General features: G+C 50.2%; 2 protein-coding genes across 2 annotated transcripts; one reads left to right on the forward strand and one right to left on the reverse strand.

Moving 5' to 3' along the window:
* Window positions 1-1,089: 1,089 nt before the first annotated feature.
* On the reverse strand, window positions 1,090-13,699 carry Brr2 (U5 small nuclear ribonucleoprotein l(3)72Ab). The gene is made up of 3 exons (XM_050180472.3): window positions 12,843-13,699; window positions 8,646-12,056; window positions 1,090-3,446 (listed from the first exon to the last, which is right to left on the reverse strand). Exons 1-3 carry the CDS (start codon window positions 13,665-13,667, stop codon window positions 1,236-1,238), a joined length of 6,447 nt encoding a protein of 2,148 aa, XP_050036429.1. The 5' UTR covers window positions 13,668-13,699; the 3' UTR covers window positions 1,090-1,235.
* A 447-nt stretch (window positions 13,700-14,146) lies between these two features.
* LOC126533204 (uncharacterized) lies at window positions 14,147-17,008 on the forward strand. The gene has a single exon (XM_050180475.3). It carries the CDS (start codon window positions 14,166-14,168, stop codon window positions 16,776-16,778), a length of 2,613 nt encoding a protein of 870 aa, XP_050036432.1. The 5' UTR covers window positions 14,147-14,165; the 3' UTR covers window positions 16,779-17,008.
* Window positions 17,009-17,684: the final 676 nt, after the last annotated feature.

The following is a 17,684-nucleotide window of genomic DNA, read 5'->3' on the forward strand; positions in this document are numbered from 1 at the left end:
AGACGATATTCTAATTGACATCAAGAGGGAAAAATGTAGCTGGGCAGGTCATGTAATGCGCCGGTTAGATAACCGTTGGACCATTAGGGTTACAGAATGGGTACCAGGAGAATGGAAACGCAATCGAGGACGACAAAACACTAGGTGGAGCGATGAAATTAGGAAATTCGCGGGCGCTAGTTGGAATCGGTTGGCGCAGGACAGGGGTAATTGGAGATCGCAGGGAGAGGCCTTCGTCCTGCAGTGGACATAAAACAGGCTGATGAAGATGATGATGATGGTGAAAAAAAATCCTGGGTACGTGCCTGGGTTATAACCTCCAGTTGACAGAGAAAATGACAAGTAAAAAATACCATGGTAATACTCCTTTAACATGTTCACTGTGGCAGCACTTTTTGTAGTCCCAATTCCTGTGCATGGTGACCCACTCATGGGTCCCTAGTCATTCTTCTGGTGCGTCATGGTCCATCGGCGAGTCTGGAGTAGTGCTCCTTCATATCTTTCTCACGGTGCGGAGAGATGGTGCCATGATGCATCACGTCAGCAGCAACAATTTTTTTTTTATCTCCATTGATTTCTAGGAAAGATGTCACTTGTGCACTGCAAGAAAGCCCTGAAGAGCCACATAGAGAGCACAACTGCCGCGACCTACCCACAACGCACACCACAGATAATGTGTTTCAAAACACTTTCCGTTATATGGTTGAATCAAATTCTGGGGTTTTTACGTGCCAGGACCATGATTTGATTATGAGGCACACCATAGTGGAAGAGTCCGGATTAATTTTGACCAACATCTTTAACGTGCTCCCATTGCATGGGGCACGGGCGTTTTTGCATTTCGCCCCCGTCGAAATGTGGCTGCCGCAGCCGGGATTTCATCCTGTGACCTGGTGCTTAGCAGAGCAACACTATAGCCACTCAGCCACCGCAGCGGATTCTGTTATATGGTACCCGCATGGCACAGTCGTCTGCATTTTTTTTGGTACAGATGCCTAAAGAAGTTCCTGAACAGCCTGTGAGCAAAAAGGTGTCTGTGACGGTTTTCAGAGTCAGTGAGCTGGACAGTTACAGTCAACTCGCAACAAGTCATACAGATTTCCCCTTTTATTTCACAATGATGCTGAGATATTCTATGTACAGTCACATGAGACAGAAAACAAAAGAAGAAGGTGAAAACAAAAAACACCGATGAACATGCTGAGGCCAGCTCAGTTCTTGCCAGCAGGTAACAATTAGTCACTGTCGCTGTCATTTCGTTTTCTTGACTCCATCTGGCCAACATGAATGGTGAACCTATACTCCTGGTCGCACCCCATGTAGGAGTCGCTCATGTAGTACAACGTATATGTGTGGTCACCAGGTGCAGGAGCCACAAAGTCGAGCTTTACCTTGGCCTTCTGCTGCAAGCTGAGCCTCTTGATGGATATGAGCGAGTTGCTCTTGGACTCACCGATCACCACCCACCAGCCTTCCTCCCTCTTCTGAGGGAACATAGGGGCAATCACTGGTCCAACGACTTCATCTTCCCTTTCCAGCTGGACCACGACGTTGACAGCAGAGCCGCACCGAATGTGATCCTTGCCTTGGATCTCGTATGTGAGCTCGATGTTTGGGTACCGGTTGCAGAACTTTGCGACATCTGCCATTTGGCTGTCAGTCATCTGAAGGAGCTTGTTGCGGTCTTCATCCTCGAGCTCCATGATGTCAAAGACGGTCTCAACACCGTGCTCCTGGCAGCGTTTAACAATTTCAGCCGTGAAGTGCGGCAGCTGCTTGAGGTAAGAATCCTTGTTCCAAAGTGCTTGTGTGACCATCTGCGCCAGTTCCATGGCAGCCAGCGCTGGGGTCAGCCATCCATTAGAACTGAGCACGTCTACACAGGCCTGTATAAGCCTGATGGCCTTGCCGAGTATGTCCTCTGTGTCAGACTGAAGCTCAGCCGACAGCTGCATCCGAGACAAGTGCGCCTGCAGGAGCAGGTTGGTCTTCACATGCGGGTCACTGAACTTTGGATTTGTCAGCTTGTGGGGCAGTCGGTTGTACAACTGCCTCAGGATGTTGTCCTCGTGATGCCTAATGGGTATGTTCTCATACTCTGCAGCTGAACTGATGATCTCCAGAAGACCTCGGATCTTGGTTTTCGAGTTCAGCGACATGCTGAAGAGCTCGATTGTTGTGTAGTTGATGTAGTAGTAGGCAGCAATCATGCCCAGGTTAAGAGGTGCAACATCCATCTCGTCTTCAATGCTGATGCACTTGCTTTGTTCGAGATCGTTCAATGTGTTCTCAACGAGGTCTGACAGGTGATCTGAAAGGTGGCGATGAGTGACACCTTGGAGATTGTAGTAGTTCGGGTTCTGTGTCATCCTCCTGTACAGGAATGTCCATGTCAGGTAGTCCACTGCATCCTGCTTATTCTCAATGGTCTTGGTTACAATCTCGGCATTGAAATGGTCGTGCAGGCAGTGGTCAAGATGGCTCTCCACTGGGAGGGGTTCATACAAGAACTTCTTAAAGAAATCCTTCTTCGATGACTGGCACAACAGAAGGCACTTTCCATCCTCGTCAACGAGAGGCCGGTTAGCCCTACCAACCATCTGGAGGACATCCGTCACAGGGTAATCTTCATAGGCATGGATTTTACCATTGTAGAACTGTGTGTCCATGATGATGACAAGATGAGCCGCCAAAGACAAAGCCCAGCAGAGACTTCGGGAGACCACCACAACCTGGATGGCACCGCTGTCGAAAAGCTGCTCCACCAAGCGTTGGTCAGCTGGGCTCAAGCCTTCGTGAAGGTACGCCACTCCATTGCTCAATGTCTCCTTTAGTGTCTTGTCTGTGATCTTGTCCAGGAAAGGCTTAAGATCGTCCTCAGTGCAGTGCAAGAACTTGGAGGCCTGACCTTCTGAGGCAGAGTACGTGAGGATGTCGATTGCAGTCAGGCGTGTCTGCTTCCGTGACGGCACAAAGACGATGACTGGCTTTCGGGGGGAGTGCCTCATGATGCCTTGGTAGACCGGCTTGCTCATGGACAGGAGGCGTGAGGCATTGTGAGTTATGTTGAAGCCCTGGATGTGCAGTTCCAGCAAGACGGGCCTCACATTGGGATGGAAGTTGAAGGTTGAGTTGACGTTAGCTCCAAGCCACTGGCCAATGTCTCGAGCATTCGCCAGGGAAGAACTGAGTGCCAGTATGCGAATCTGGCGCTCTATCTGGGAGGAGATGTAGCGCATTCGGGAGCAGATCACCTCGAGCACGGGGCCATCCTCTCCGCCAACCAAATGCAGCTCGTCCACGATGAACAGGTTGATGTTCTGGACATTCTTGCGTTGTTTCCACCGCCGTGACAAGACGTCCCACTTCTCTGGTGTACCAATGATGATGTTGCCCTTGGCAAGCAGCTTCAGGTCTGTGCCAGTCTCGCCGGTGAGGATCACGACCTGAGAAGAACAGCACTCGTTACTCAAGGTACTAAATTAGGAACAAGAAATTAAATGAAATGGTAAGAGTGTTGTTATGCTGCTACTGAAACCAATGGTGCAGGCAGTGTGCCACTGTGAAGGGTTTGATGTTTACATGGACAACTCTTTTTCATACTGTACACATGCAACGAAGGAGCCTGGAGCAAAGGTGTTTGTTTGGTTTTCCTTGGCAAGTAAGGAAACATACATCACATATCAGCTAATGTTACTAGCAGTTCACAATGTCTAAGCATGGAAAATGCCATGCTTTTCTTTTCCATTAATTGAAGATTAACCCAAAAGTTCAATTTAACGCTTTCATTAATGTTAGAAATGTGCTCATTTTTGGTGCCTATGTTTTAATGTTTTATTTGAAGATTCAGTAAGTGATGTACACCGCGATATTTAAAATTATAGCATGATCCCTGGAGTTTTGAATGGATATAAAGCAGTAATATTTTATTAATTCTTTAGAATTCTTATGTGTGAAGTCGAAGAAGCACCCCAAGGAACACAAATGAAAGTAATAATTTCCTATATTTAGTTTAAGTACCAAGTGCCAAAATCCGAAATGTGTGAAATATGCACCTGGTTCCTAGTTCCCATCTTTTGTAAGTCAAATCACGCAAAAATAATTATGAAGGTTTGTTGGCGTCCGCACTAGCCGTACTGCTGCCCATGCTATGTGGGGAAGCAGTAGCTTTGCAAATGTGAAAACATGCAAGTTCCTATTATAGGGAGCATTTGTTTTTACTTATGGAGCAGACACCTGGTTTGATTTTAATCCATTGTTTAAGCTCACAAATCAATGGTTCTCATGTCAGGGAGCATACAGAAGCGTCCTCATACTTGATTACGCCATTCGATCAGCTTTTCTGGGCAAGCAAGGTGGTCTAGTGCGCGTTCAACTGGTGTTGAGGCCTCTATGTGCTGTGTTCAGTTTCTGTACAGTGCTAAACAGTAATGTGGAGTGTTGCACAATACTGTACAGTAATAAATAAGGGCACTTGCACAGGCTCACTGTTCAAAATGTAAGAGATTAGACTGCAGGTCAAGCTTTGTATGAAGGTGTGTCTGAAATTGATTGCTTGCTTTTGTGTGAGACGATGGGAAGGATTCCTCGTAATATGTACATACATTGTTGAAATGCAACCCATGGCGTCAAAAATAGAGATGCACTTGATATCTATCGAGCACAATGATCAAAATAACACACACAATTGAGCATCTACTGTTGTTTTACATATCGTTAAACAGCCCAGGTGTCGGATCAGAAAACTCAACAACGCGAGAGAAGCTTCTATGTCTTCACTGCTGCTGTCATTTTAAAATTATGTTGTGGAGTTGACGAAAGCACAAATTCTGCGTCGTTTTACTGAGGAAGTGCTTGGAGCACTGGAGGCTAACTTCAACCATATCTTCAGCAGAAATTTTATTTTTCCAGGCTCCCGAGTCTGCCAAAAATGGTCAAATCTGACAAGTAATTAAACTTCAGTGGTCATTTGACACATTGCATGACACTGCTAATGAATAATTTCAACAGAAGCAGAGCAGAGTCATGTCCTGTATAAAGTCCAAGTATGATAATATCCAATCGTGCCCCATGTGCTGTATGTATGTAAGCTCAAGAGGCGAATAGCACTACTCACACAAGAGGCTGCGGAATACGCTACCATGCTATGCCGAGAGAATTGGCTATCCCTATGCGACAGCTTGAGAGGAAGACTGAGTACTTCCAAGACGTGGAAGTTATTGAGGTATTTAATCAACCCGGCCAGCAGCAAAACGGAATCCCACCACAATATGGCCCGAGTAATTCACCAATTTCCTGGAAACGAGGCGGACCACCTTTTGACTCTCAAAGCCCAGTACTTCCCCACACAGCCATCGGAGCCTCTGCCACCCTACACCGGCACCCCTAACGATCTCCTAGATGAGGACATTCATCTACATGAAGTAACAGCGGCGATAATGGGCTTGAGACGCCACACAGCCCCGGGAATGGACCAAATTACCAATAAGGCACCTGTAAATCTTGACAGCCCCTCGCTACTAGAGCTTACCGCTCATCTTAACGAAGTATGGAGGGAAGGAAACCTTCCCGAGGACCGGAAAATAGCCGAGGTTCGTCTGATACCGAAGCCAGGCAAGCCACCAGCCATTGAGAACCTACGACCCATCTCCCTCACTTCGTGTGTAGGAAAGCTCCTAGAGCACATCGCTCTCAACCGGCTACAACCATTCCTGGAGGACTCGGGGAAACTTCCAACAACGATGATAGGATTCCGTCCACACCTCTCTACTCAAGACATCCTACTTCAGCTGAAAGAGGAGGTGACTGTACCAGCGACACGCAACTCCCCCACGGCTATCCTCGCCTTAGACCTTAAAGGGGCGTTCGATAACATCAAGCATACAGCAATCTTACAGAGGCTAAACGTGCTGGGCTGTGGGGCCAGGACGTACTCCTATATCAGAGATTTCCTCTCAGATAGAAAAGCCATCCTAAAGGTCGGGGACAAAGCCACAAACCCCTTCCTACTGGGCGGGCGCGGCACACCACAGGGCGCAGTGTTATCCCCTCTCCTTTTCAATATCGCCCTAATAGGCCTACCACCACTACTCGATAACATCCCAGGGATCCGGCATGGCCTATATGCCGACGACATTACCATCTCGTCGTCCACAGGGTCCATTGGGGAAATGGAGAACCGGTTGCAGGAAGCTGCAGACGTGGTGAGCGACTATGGTAAGTCATGCAGGCTCAGCTGCGCCCCCCAAAAGTCGGAGCTACTCCTGGTCTCACCGCGAAAGAAGCACACATCCGACTCGCCCACTATCAACATACAACTGGAGGGACACACCATCGTTCCGTCTCAGAGCATAAAGATATTGGGAATGGTTTTCCAGTCAGATCGCACCAATACGACATTAATTAAAAAGCTTAAGAATACAACAGCCCAAGTTACGCATATGATCCGGCGAATAACAACCAAGACAAGAAGCATGGGGGAGGCGGACACGCTTCGGCTTGTCCAAGCCTTCATTGTGTCTCGAATAACTTGCACTATTCCATACGCACTACTCAACGCGACGGAACTCAAGAAAATCAACACAATGATCAGAAAGGCATATAAGGAGGCGATGGGCCTGCCAATTAGTACGTCCACAGAACGCCTACTACGACTAGGGGTGCGCAACACGGCCGAGGAGCTGATCGAGGCACATTTATCCAGTCAGCGAACAAGGCTGGCAGTTACGGAAGCAGGGAGGTCCATTCTCTGCCCCACTGAGCCATCCGCTGCCTCAGACTGTGAGCTTACCCCATGCCATCCGGAGCAACATCACCGTACGTCCTCTACCTCGCAATATGCACCTACAATATGAGCCTGCCACGCAGAGCGAAGGCAGGCTCGCGCCCTGGCAATACACAAGCGATACGGGACTTTACCCTCTACAGCCTACACGGACGCGGCTTCTTACTCCAGACGCGCAGCCACAACAGCCACTGTAGTCGTCAACAAAGAACATCGGAGCAGCATTTCGCTCACACGAAACAATCCCCTCCAAGCCGAGGAAGCGGCCATAGCCCTCGCGCCCTCCCAAACAGAGGTTGAAGTCATAGTGACCGACTCCTAACAGGCATGCCGCAACTTTGCTAGCGGCAGAATTCATACCACTACGCTCCGGATCATCAATCAAAAGCCACCGAGATCAGCCATGATCATCTGGGTGCCAGCTCATCACGGCATTCCTGGTAACGAGGTCGCCAACCACGTGGCTCGAGATTTGACCCACCGAGCCGACGCCGAGGAATCTGAACCCGAGTGCATGCACCCTCTAGTCTCGTACCAAGACATCACACAACACTAGAAGCTAAACCGCAGAACATATGCACCCCCACACAAGTCACTACCTAGAGAGCAGGAGCGATTCCTCTCAGCTCTACAGGTTAATACATTCCCATACCCAACCAGAAATCACCTCATAGACTCTACACAATTCTCTCCGCAATGCCGCTTTTGCGCAGAGCCTGGGTCCCTCAGGCACATAGTAGGGGGTTGCAGAGCGGCACCATTAAATCCTCCGAACCTTTACCCCACTAACGAGCTTTGGGAGAGAGCCTTGGCCAGCTCCGACCTCGAGGATCAGCAACGGTTGATTGCGAGGGCCCAGGACGCGGACCGAGCTCAAGGCATTCTGGAATGAGGACACCTCTCCAAAGCTGCATTCACCCAATAAAAATGATTATTCTCTCTCTTTCTCTCTGTATGCTTTGGGTGCGAGTGAAACCATGCAAGAGTGAATTGAAAAGGATGGTGGTCTGACGAATGCCGCCCTCCCACGCAAGCAAGCGGAAAGCGGAGCGAGCTTGTGGTATTGTGATCAAGCGTGTGCGAGGTGGTGCTGTTGTTTGGGAAGGGGGGAGGGGGCGTTTGGCGTGCATCTTTTTTTTCTCACTCAGCTTTGGATGCACATGGCTGTCAGTGAAGCTGAGTACACACACAGCCTGCGCATTCTGTTTTAGAGGTAACCTAAACCATGTGTGCTAAGAGTGGGTGCGCCGAAATAGCTTGTTATCTATCATGTGCGTTGTTTTCCTGCGCATTTAGTACTGCCGGGTGCGTAATTTCAAGTTTCAGAGATGCGTTGAAGTGAGAGGCAGACAAAGCATTCACTCCCCACTGCAGGTGCTTTTCATGAAAGTGCTGTCCCACTGCGGGTGACGTTATCAGCCATGGGAGCAGAATGGACATGAAAGCGTGGCTGGCTTCAATTCATACCACAGATGTGAAGATATTGTTGACACGGCATGAAACCGCATCCTTTGTCGCAGACTCTCAAATCCAACAAAATTAATTTTTTTTTCTCATTGAAATTTGCCTTTTCTGATTGCCTGATAATTCAGAAAATTTCACGGCCCCTTCCGTGTAACAAAGATCCATCGTCGACTGTGCTTATTCACACAAGAGGTCAAATTTCAATGAAACAAAATTTCAATATAATGAAGCAAAGTGCCAATTTTACCGACTTCGTTACATAGACGTTTAACTGTATCTGTTTATTATGATGCCTACTCTTTTGGACCTTGAGTCCGCAGTATGTATTAAATAAATAAATAAAATGTCTGTGCTGCTGCAGGCCTTACTAAAGCTATGAGTAACGGGCAACCCTCACCTTCTTGTTCAACTGCAGGGAGAACTTCTGAGTCCAGTCAGCGTATATGATCTCGGCAAGAGCTTCATTTGGAGTCACGTACACACAGCGGCCTTCTGGCACCTGAGAGAACAGGCGCAAGATGGCGAACTCTGCACAGATGGTCTTCCCGCTTCCTGTTGGAGCGCCGACAAAGACATTGTCATCACTGCTGTATATGGCATTGAAGACTTGTGTCTGGATCGGATTGAAGAAAGGAAACTTGTCCTTGTACAGAGCCTCAAACGTTGGGTTCCGCAAAGCAGACACAGGCAAGGGCTGCAGATCTAGCAATTCCGTAGGCGGAGGGTACTTCTCCGGGAGTATCAGGTGGCGGAATGATACTGGAAGCTGTGTTTCTGCATTAATCCACCGGTCTGACACAATGCGAATGAAGTACTGTGGCGGCAGTGGCTCAAAGACAGGGACGAAGAATTTAATGAGGTGCTCATCCTGGGAAAACTTGCTCTTGAGCAGAAAGTACTCATGGTGGAGGATGACCTCTGAGTCAACATCTTCAACAAGAATCCAGAAGGCCTCAGATGTGCCGTGGATCTTCTCATCCCACTGGAAGTCCGGCGTGATGGTCAGTTCCACACGAAGCATGGATCGCGTAATGGGTTGGATATGGGCGGCCAGCTCCAGTTTGGGGAACTGGTGCACGTACCTGTGCACCAGCTTTCCCAGTTTGGGCATCCTCAGAAGCTCACCAATCTCACTGACGCCAAGATCGTAGAGGCGTTCCCAAGGGAAGTTTTTCTTCTCAACCTTCTTGATCACCTCATCGGGGACCTTCCTGAACTGTCGCAGCGGCGTCATGGATTGCCACATGCGTTTGTCAATCATCTTGCACAAGCTCAGCGCCTTGTCTGTCAGCTGTGCCCAGCCACGGTGAAGCACAATTTCAAAGATAGCACGCATCAGGCGCGCGGCACTCTGGGTCACATACACCATATCAGCCATGAGGGCAAGTCCCTCTAGTTTCAGCTGGGAAATGTATGCCTGCAAGAGAACGTTCACCTTGGCCGTTGGTTCTTCCATGCTCTCTTTGATGGGGATTGGGACACGCTCCATCAGTTTCTGGAGCTCGAGCTTCTCTTCCTCACGAATGGTGATGTTCCGGAACTCACTGGAGAGTGAAAAGACCTTGAACAGCTCAATCTCGCTCAAAGTGGGTTTGAGCAGCTGGTTGTAGGTGGCCATGGTCTCAAACGTGCAGTAGTAGTAGCTGGCAATCCGACCAAGCTCTGTCACTTGCATGTTCCCAGACTTCTTGTCGAAGCGGAGAAGGTTGCTCTTCTCCAGTTGCGCTGCAGCTGTGAAGATTAGGTCAGCACGCCTCTGTTCCAGCAATGGGTCCGACTTGATCTCATCATGTGAGATGCCATAGAGCGTAGGCGCACGTAGCATACGAATGTAAAGGTATGTGTACCCCAGCCAAGTGGATGCATCTTTAACATTCTGGATGTTGCCAAGGACGATTTCTGCATTGAGCACATCGGGAAGCTTGCTGATCAGTTGGCTTTCAATGGGCAGCTGCTGGTTGAGAAGGGAAAGATAGTACTGCAGCTCGCTGTGATTTGTGATTAGAATGCCTTCACCCTTAGTGTCGTACTGGGGTCGTCCGGCCCTGCCAAGCATTTGGAGAACGTCTAGGGCCCCCAGCTCGACCCAGCGTCCCTTCTCAGGGTTGTATATCTGGGTTCCCTTGATGACAACTGTGTGGGCAGGAAGGTTGACACCCCAAGCGAGGGTAGCTGTCGACACCAGCACCTGAATGTGACGGTCGGCAAACAAGTCCTCCACGAGGGTACGGTCCACACGGCTCATGCCGGCATGATGTATACCAAAGCCATATGGCAGAAGGTCCTTCAGCTCGAGGTTCTTCACCTGTTCCGCTTCAGATCGGAGCACTTCCGTGGACGCAGAACCCTCTCGAAGAAAGTGTCCCAGTGTGTCCTTCTCAAGACACATGTCTCGCACAGCTCTGGCAGTCTTTCCCGTCTCCTTCCGTGAATGAACGAAGATGAGAATCTGGTTCTTTCCGGCGTTGTCAATTACCTTCTCATATAGGATTTCGTTCATGAGCTGAAACCGCTTGATGGCTTTCTTTTCTGTGATTCCAATGTACTGCTGCTCGAGCGGCACGGGCCGGAAGCTGTTGTCAAAGAAGAAAAGTCCCTTGGCCGGGTTAACTCTCAAGAACGTGGCAACATCTTCATAGTTGGGCAGGGTGGCACTGAGACCAACGAGCCTGACGTCCTCCTGAGTCATCTCGATGTTTCGGATGGTTCTTGCCACAAGGGCCTCCAGCACTGGACCTCGCTCATCGTGAAGCAAGTGAATCTCATCGAAGATCATGAGGCGCACGAGCTGAGTGTAGGTGCGCTCACCTCCCTTCCTAGTAATGATGTCCCACTTCTCCGGTGTGCACACAATCACTTGGGTTGCATTGATCTGCTCTCTCGTCAGCTGGTGGTCACCTGTCAACTCGGAGACAGTTATGTTGTATGAGTTGAGCCGCTTGCTGAAGTTGCCCACCATCTCCTGCACAAGGGAACGCATTGGTGCTACGTAGATGATCTTGAACTCGTCCCCATTTATTGACCCATCTGGGTTGATGTGCTTGCCAATCTCTCGCATCATGCAGAGCAGGGCTACATTGGTTTTGCCAGCACCCGTCGGGGCACAGAGGAGGAGGTTTTCGTCCGATTCTAGCGCAGCTTTGTGCAAGCGGCTCTGAATACGGTTTAGACTACGGAACCCCTCGAAAGCGGGCTGAGCGTACTTTGGCAGCTTGTCAACCGAGACGAGTGACTCACTGGCGTCAAAAGCCTTGGGCTTGAGGGCAGGAACGTGAATCTCTTCGTAGCCCTTACGCTGCTTACGAAACGACCCATCGGGCAACTGGCACCGTTTGTTGGCCATGAAGTGGCTTCCATGCTGGAACGACAGGTCTTCCAGGTCAAGCATCTTGCACTGAGACATCTGAGGAACAGCACTGTCCTCGTCCATGTCCATGGGCTCCAGTTCAGCGTTGACTCGTGCCTGCCGGGCCTGGGCGCGCCGCTCACGCTCCTCCTGCACCATGTCGTCCTTATCGGTGTTTTCAAGCTGCCTCAGGATCCGCTCCAGCTCCGGGTCGGCCTGCATCTTGTCGCGCAACTTGGATCGCTCGGTGGCGCTCTGGGATGATGCTAGGAGAGTACAGTAGAGGATCATCTGCCGGTGCTGCCGCAGAACCTTGATGAAGTCGAACTGGTTAAAGCCGAGGAGCAGCACCAGTTGGTTCTCGACGTCACGATCATCAACAGCTGTCTTGAGAATGTCCAGGACCTCTCCGGCCTTTGTCTGAGCCACGACAGGGTCATCATAGAACTTGCTCAGCTTGCGCTATCGAAAAAAAAAAAAAAAGACAATCTCTTACTGCAAGGAAAAATTGTACCCACAGACAATTAAACAGTTATTCAAAATATGAATGGCCACAGAGAATGCCCTCAACTATAACGTACAGTGTGGTGCGATATGTATAGGGCAAACTGTGCTGCTGCTGCAGTATCTTTCCTACGGATAAGAAATGAAAAGCCTGGAAGTTCCTTGTGCTTGTGTGTTATATCAGCTATCAGGCAACACACTGAAAGTAGTTTATGCTGCGAGGCCCCTGTAAAAACCCACACTTCCATTGTATGGCATGTTGCCATGGCATATTGAACTGTAATGGCTAATAGTGAATCATGCTGAAAACAATCTGTTAACCACAGACTTTTCCGCATTTGCTACCATCGTGGTCCAGCAGTAATCTTTGAACCGGTTATTAATGCATAGTATGCTACATTTGCATAAAAAGTGGAGCAATGTACATGGACAGTTTTGGTACAGTGCAGGCATCAGCTTCAAAGGTAAAAGACGCACGATGGGCATTGACAGCAGTGTTTATGGCTGTTCCTGATAGTGGAGCAGGGGAGATGGCCCTGTTCCACAACCATCCATCAATTTAGTACTGTGGCGATTCAAAAGTAAGAAAACGTTTGTCAACCACTTTTCCCGTAGCTGTCAGCCCTCTCAAAGGCTCACTCAACATAGCACTAACAGCAATGCACCAGAGAGACTGTGAACTTTCAGGAGGGTTCACTGCAAAAACCTTTGTAATGAAACGGCCAGAAGCAAATTTCACCCGACCTGCAACCAGTAGGCGTCGATCTCTCGCGGGTGCAGCCCTGCCTTGGAGCCCTTTCGGCCCCCTTCGCGGCCGGCTATCAGGTTGGTCGCTTGCAGTGTGGTGTCCAGGTGGGCCTCTTCTCCTTCGGCCTCGTCATTCGAGTCGTCCTCGCGCACCTCGCCCACAATCTCGTCGTCCTCTTCGTCCGACTCCTCGAACTGCACGTTAACGCCGTACGTTTCGTCGATGTTCTCCTCGACGACCGGCTGCTTTTCGTCGACGCCATAGTCGGTGATCTTCTTGCACAGGTTCACAAGCAGTGCGAACCGCTCTTCCGCGACGGATCCCAGCAGTGCTTCGGTCTCCTTGCGACGTTCACCCTCCTTGATGCGGTCGCTCTTTAGCACAGCGAGGATCTCGTCGGCGGCACCGCAAAGGATGTCGCGAGGCTGATCGCCCAGCGCCTCTTGGATGAAGCTTAGCAGAACCTCGTACGTCTGCTTGGTCTCTGTAGTCTTGGGCCGGTACAGGATGCCGACGACGTCTTCGACGCCTTCCGAGAGCAGGGACTGCCCTTTCAGCTTGGCGGCGTCGTACCGACTTTCGTCGGACGCCTTTTTCTGCTGCTGCTGCTGCTTCTTGGACTTGCGTTCGTCTTTGCTGGGTTTGGTGCGCTGGTAGCGGTCTCCCATGCGGGAGCCCTCGAGCTTCCCGACGAGCGATACGACTTCGCCAGTCGCCTCATCGCGGGGCCTACGCTCGATGAGACGAGTGTCGGCCTGGAGGACGAGGTTAGAATTTGCTTTGTACTCGTACTGAAGCGAACGTGCGGCGACGTCCGCCATGTTTCTCGCCGATTCGCTTGCGTTTGAAAACTTGGCTCGGCTAGCTTCGCGACTGCACACGGATGACGGTGACAGCCGCAAAAACGTAGTTGTTGTGTTACAAATATGCCCTTAAAGAATACCGCTTTTCCACAAATTACCTTTTACAAATAATTTATATGTAATTAAGTTTAACTTGTATTATAGTTAAACTAAGATTCACAGAAGTATGTATGTAAATATATGGCCTTGAGATCTTTGAGATTGCAGCCAATACTTGTGCGTCGCTTAATCTCGGAGGCTAAAAAGCGGCCGCGGGGTAGAGACACTTTGCTGTTGCAAGCATTCGTCAAAAATACTTTCAACTACGTACAAAATAAATTATAGTCTATTTTATTTCAAAAAGAATCTGTCTAAAATTTTAGATTTTTTAAAAAACATACATTGAGGCCGTGATGTAGGCTTGCGGACCCCACGTGGAGCCGTTGGCGTCCCAGCGTTCTCTCTTCAACTGGCGTAATGGCGGCCGAAAGCATGCAAGCAGCAACAGCATCCCTCGTTTTTCAGTATTTGAGTGGCGTCGACAAGGCGCTCGCCAACCAGTTCCAAAAGAAACGAAGCGCGAAGCCCCTGCCCAAAGGAGTTCCGCAGCTCGACAAGGTCGTGAGCTCATACTTCGAAGGGCAGCCTCAACAGCGTAAGCTCCTCCAGGCGCCATGTGCTGCTGCTCCCGGCGCTACGTCAAAGGCAAAGCACGACGTGTCTTCCTCTGAGGATTCTTCGAGCGAGGAAGAGGCCAAGCCAGCAAATCCAGTCAACTCCACGACACCTAAGGGAAACACTGCCAAGGTGAACGCCAAAACGCCTGCCTCGGCTCAGAAGCCCAAGCCCGCTGCACAGGCGGACAGTGAGGACTCCGACTCGGACTCTGATTCCTCAGAAGACGCAGCACCGAAGGGCAAGAAAGCGCCGGCTGCTACACCGAAGCCGGCAGCGCTTCAAGCGAAGGCTCCTGCAAAGCGAGCCAAACCCGAGACCGACTCGTCGGAGAGCTCGGACTCTGAAGCTGCTGCTCCGCCGAGTAAGAAGCCCGCCGTGCCAACACCCGTGCTTAAGGCGGCTCCCAAGAAGCCGCAGCAGTCAAAGGACGACAGCTCGAGCAGCTCGGACGACGAAGACGATCCCAGGAATAAGGCTGCGCTGAACAAGCCTGCCGCTGCCACGCCGCAGGCCAAGCCGGCGCCCAAGAAACCGGCTTCGGCGCAGAAGCAACAGGAGAGCTCTTCCGACTCCTCCTCTGACGACGATGGAGCGTCAAAGCCACCGCCCGCCAAAAAGCAGGCACCCGCGAAGTCGACGCCAAAGGCCCAGAACGCAGCATCGTCAGCCAAGAAGGTTGTTGCCAAGCGGACCGCCCAAGAGTCTTCAAGCTCGGACAGTTCGGAAGAGTCCGAGCCACAGAAGAAGCCGGTGACACCCAAAAGTGCCGCGACTACGCCGGCCAGCAAATCCGCTGCACCGAAGGCGACAACGGGAAAGGCTGCTGCCTCGAAAGCAACACCGGCCAAGCGCCAGAAGGACGACAGCAGCTCGTCTTCGGAAAGCGAGGACGATCAGCCTCACAAAGTCGCCAAGCCTGCGGCCGCTGCCGCCAAGAACCAGAAGACTGTGCTGAAGGTGGCCATCGGCCCAGCTAAGAAGGCTCCACCGGCTAAGAAAGAAGAGTCAAGCGACAGTTCATCCTCAGAAGCACCTCCAACCAAGGCAACTCCTGCCAAACTGGTGACTGGGAAGCAGACGCCGGCCAAGTCAGCAGCTGCCAAGCCGGCGCAAGGAAATACACAACCAGCAGCCAAGGACAGCTCTAGCTCCGAAAGTGACTCCGATGATAAGCCAGCAAAAAAGGTGACTGTCTCTAAAGGAAAACAAGCAGTGACAAAGCTGGCACAGGCCAAACAGGACAGTTCAGATTCTGAAAGTGACTCTGAGGAAGAGTCAAGACCAGCACCCACTAAAGCAGCTGCAAAACCAATGCCAGCAAAAAAACAAGCTCAGGCAAAAAAGGAGAGCTCCTCGGACTCTGACAGCGACTCTGAGGAGTCCAAGCCGGCACCTCCCAAAGCAGCAGCAAAGCCAACACCGGGCAAGAAGCCAGTCCTAGCAAAGAAAGACAGTTCTTCAGACTCTGAAAGTGACTCTGAGGATGACGCAAAGCCAGCGCACCCCAAACCTGCCGTGACAAAGCCAAGCTCCATAAAGAAGCAGACTCCTGCCAAGAAGCAGCCGCAAGAGGAGTCGTCTTCTGACAGCAGCAGCGAGGAAGAAGCACCCAAAAAGCCTCAGGGTAAGAGTCCCGCCACGACAGCGAAACCATCGAAAGCGACTAAGACACCCCCTCCCCCAAAGCCTCCCGGAAAAGGGACGCCAGTTGCCGCTAAGCCACAGCAAGACTCCTCTTCATCTGACAGCGATGATGACGACAACAGATGGCCAGCAGTGAAACCGGTAGTGACGCCAAAGAACGCTCCAGCTTCAACACCCAAGGCAACACCTGTTTCACAGAAGAAGCTTCAAAAGAAACAAGAATCTTCCTCGTCTGAAGACAGTGATGAAGAAGCCCCTCCAAAATCCTCGCTGGTGAGACAGCAGAAGATTGCTCCGAAGAAGCCTGCTGCGAAGGAGTCCTCATCTTCTGACAGTGAAGATGAACAGCCAGCAGCCAAGAAAGGCGGGAAACCTTTACAAGCCAAGACATCAACGCCAAAAGTGGCTGTGAACAACGCAGAAGACTCCAGCGAGGACGAAAGTGAGGAAGAGTCGAGTAAAAGCAAGAATGCGCAGAGTACGCCGATGCTTAACGGTGCTGGCAACCCTGGTTCCCCTGACAAAGGAAGGAAAAGCTCACCATTTAGGAGAGTGAAGTCTGACAAGGTCCATGTAGACCCCAAGCTACGCGACAATTCTTTCGAAGCCAAGGCTGGTGCTCGAGGATCATGGGGAGAGAAGGCCTACAGCGTGTTGAAAAACGTCAAGGGCAGGGACTTCAGGCACGAGAAGACGAAGAAGAAGCGGGGAACATACTCTGGCGGAAGCATTGACACAGGCGTCAACTCGATACGCTTTGATGACTGATCTGCTGCACACCTCATCAGCAACTGTACAGGGCAAGTCATTTGTCACATGGTTTTTAATCTACCCCGGGGTTGGCATTCTTCGCGTCTGTGTGCAGTTCCAGACTGACTAGGCACACTTGGAAGATTGGCACTGTGCTGGGCTATTTGCAGACTTTTGTTTTTCCATATGATAACCTGTGGAGGCACGAGCATCACATATTGTCATTAAAGGATTGTTTCAGGCGGTCACTTCATTTCTGTAATCACTGCCTGCTCCTGACTTCACGGGAGCAACGTTCGTTGCCACTTGCCAGTTTGGGTACACTGATTTTATTAGTCAAAAGTTCACATTTTATTGTAGCATAAGTTTGGAGACCACTGATGCCATGAAAAAAAATTCTTTGCAACCTAGGCACTCAGGCTGAAATAAAGTGGTACAGCTTACGTGATTCAGTTCAGTAGATGCAGTGCATTGAGACTTGTGTTGCCTGGCTGTGCTAGAAGAAATTGAAGCTCTTCACTCATGCTGGGGTCTCTGGACTTTTGCTCCTGTCTGTATAGTAAAGGACGTTTGCAGCATACTTTGCCATATAGACATTTTGCACTACTGTTAGTTTTCAATAGTACTAATTGCAGTGGCCAATCTTGTGCACATTTCATCTTTTAACAGGTTTCCAGTTACCAAAGACACTGACGAATTTGTGTGACATGACAGTGTGTCCAAAAAATTGTAACTGAACTCCCTTCTATTTGCATACTGTACGTTGGACAAATTGGCATGTATAATTGGGATGAGTAAAGCGGAGTGCAAGATATTCAAAGACTATGTCCCTGCTTTTGCTTTGTTTCAGTCTATTTGCATTCAGCTTTACTTATTTCTGGTTTAGCACCTTTTGGATTCAAAGAATCCTACAATTTGTGGTTG

This window comes from Dermacentor andersoni, chromosome 7 (genome assembly GCF_023375885.2).
Source record: "Dermacentor andersoni chromosome 7, qqDerAnde1_hic_scaffold, whole genome shotgun sequence".
NCBI classification, from domain to species: domain Eukaryota; kingdom Metazoa; phylum Arthropoda; class Arachnida; order Ixodida; family Ixodidae; genus Dermacentor; species Dermacentor andersoni.

What these genes read in the sequence shown, in the direction of transcription:
- LOC126533204 (XM_050180475.3), top strand. Translation starts at nt 14,166, where the DNA reads ATGGCGGCCGAAAGCATGCAAGCAGCAACAGCATCCCTCGTTTTTCAG.
- Brr2 (XM_050180472.3), bottom strand. Translation starts at nt 13,667, where the DNA reads ATGGCGGACGTCGCCGCACGTTCGCTTCAGTACGAGTACAAAGCAAAT. An exon ending in TCGACGCCTACTGGTTGCAG is followed by an intron (nt 12,057 to 12,842) that starts GTCGGGTGAAAT and finishes TTTTTTCGATAG; the next exon opens with CGCAAGCTGAGCAAGTTCTA. An exon ending in CCCTGCAGTTGAACAAGAAG is followed by an intron (nt 3,447 to 8,645) that starts GTGAGGGTTGCC and finishes TGTTCTTCTCAG; the next exon opens with GTCGTGATCCTCACCGGCGA.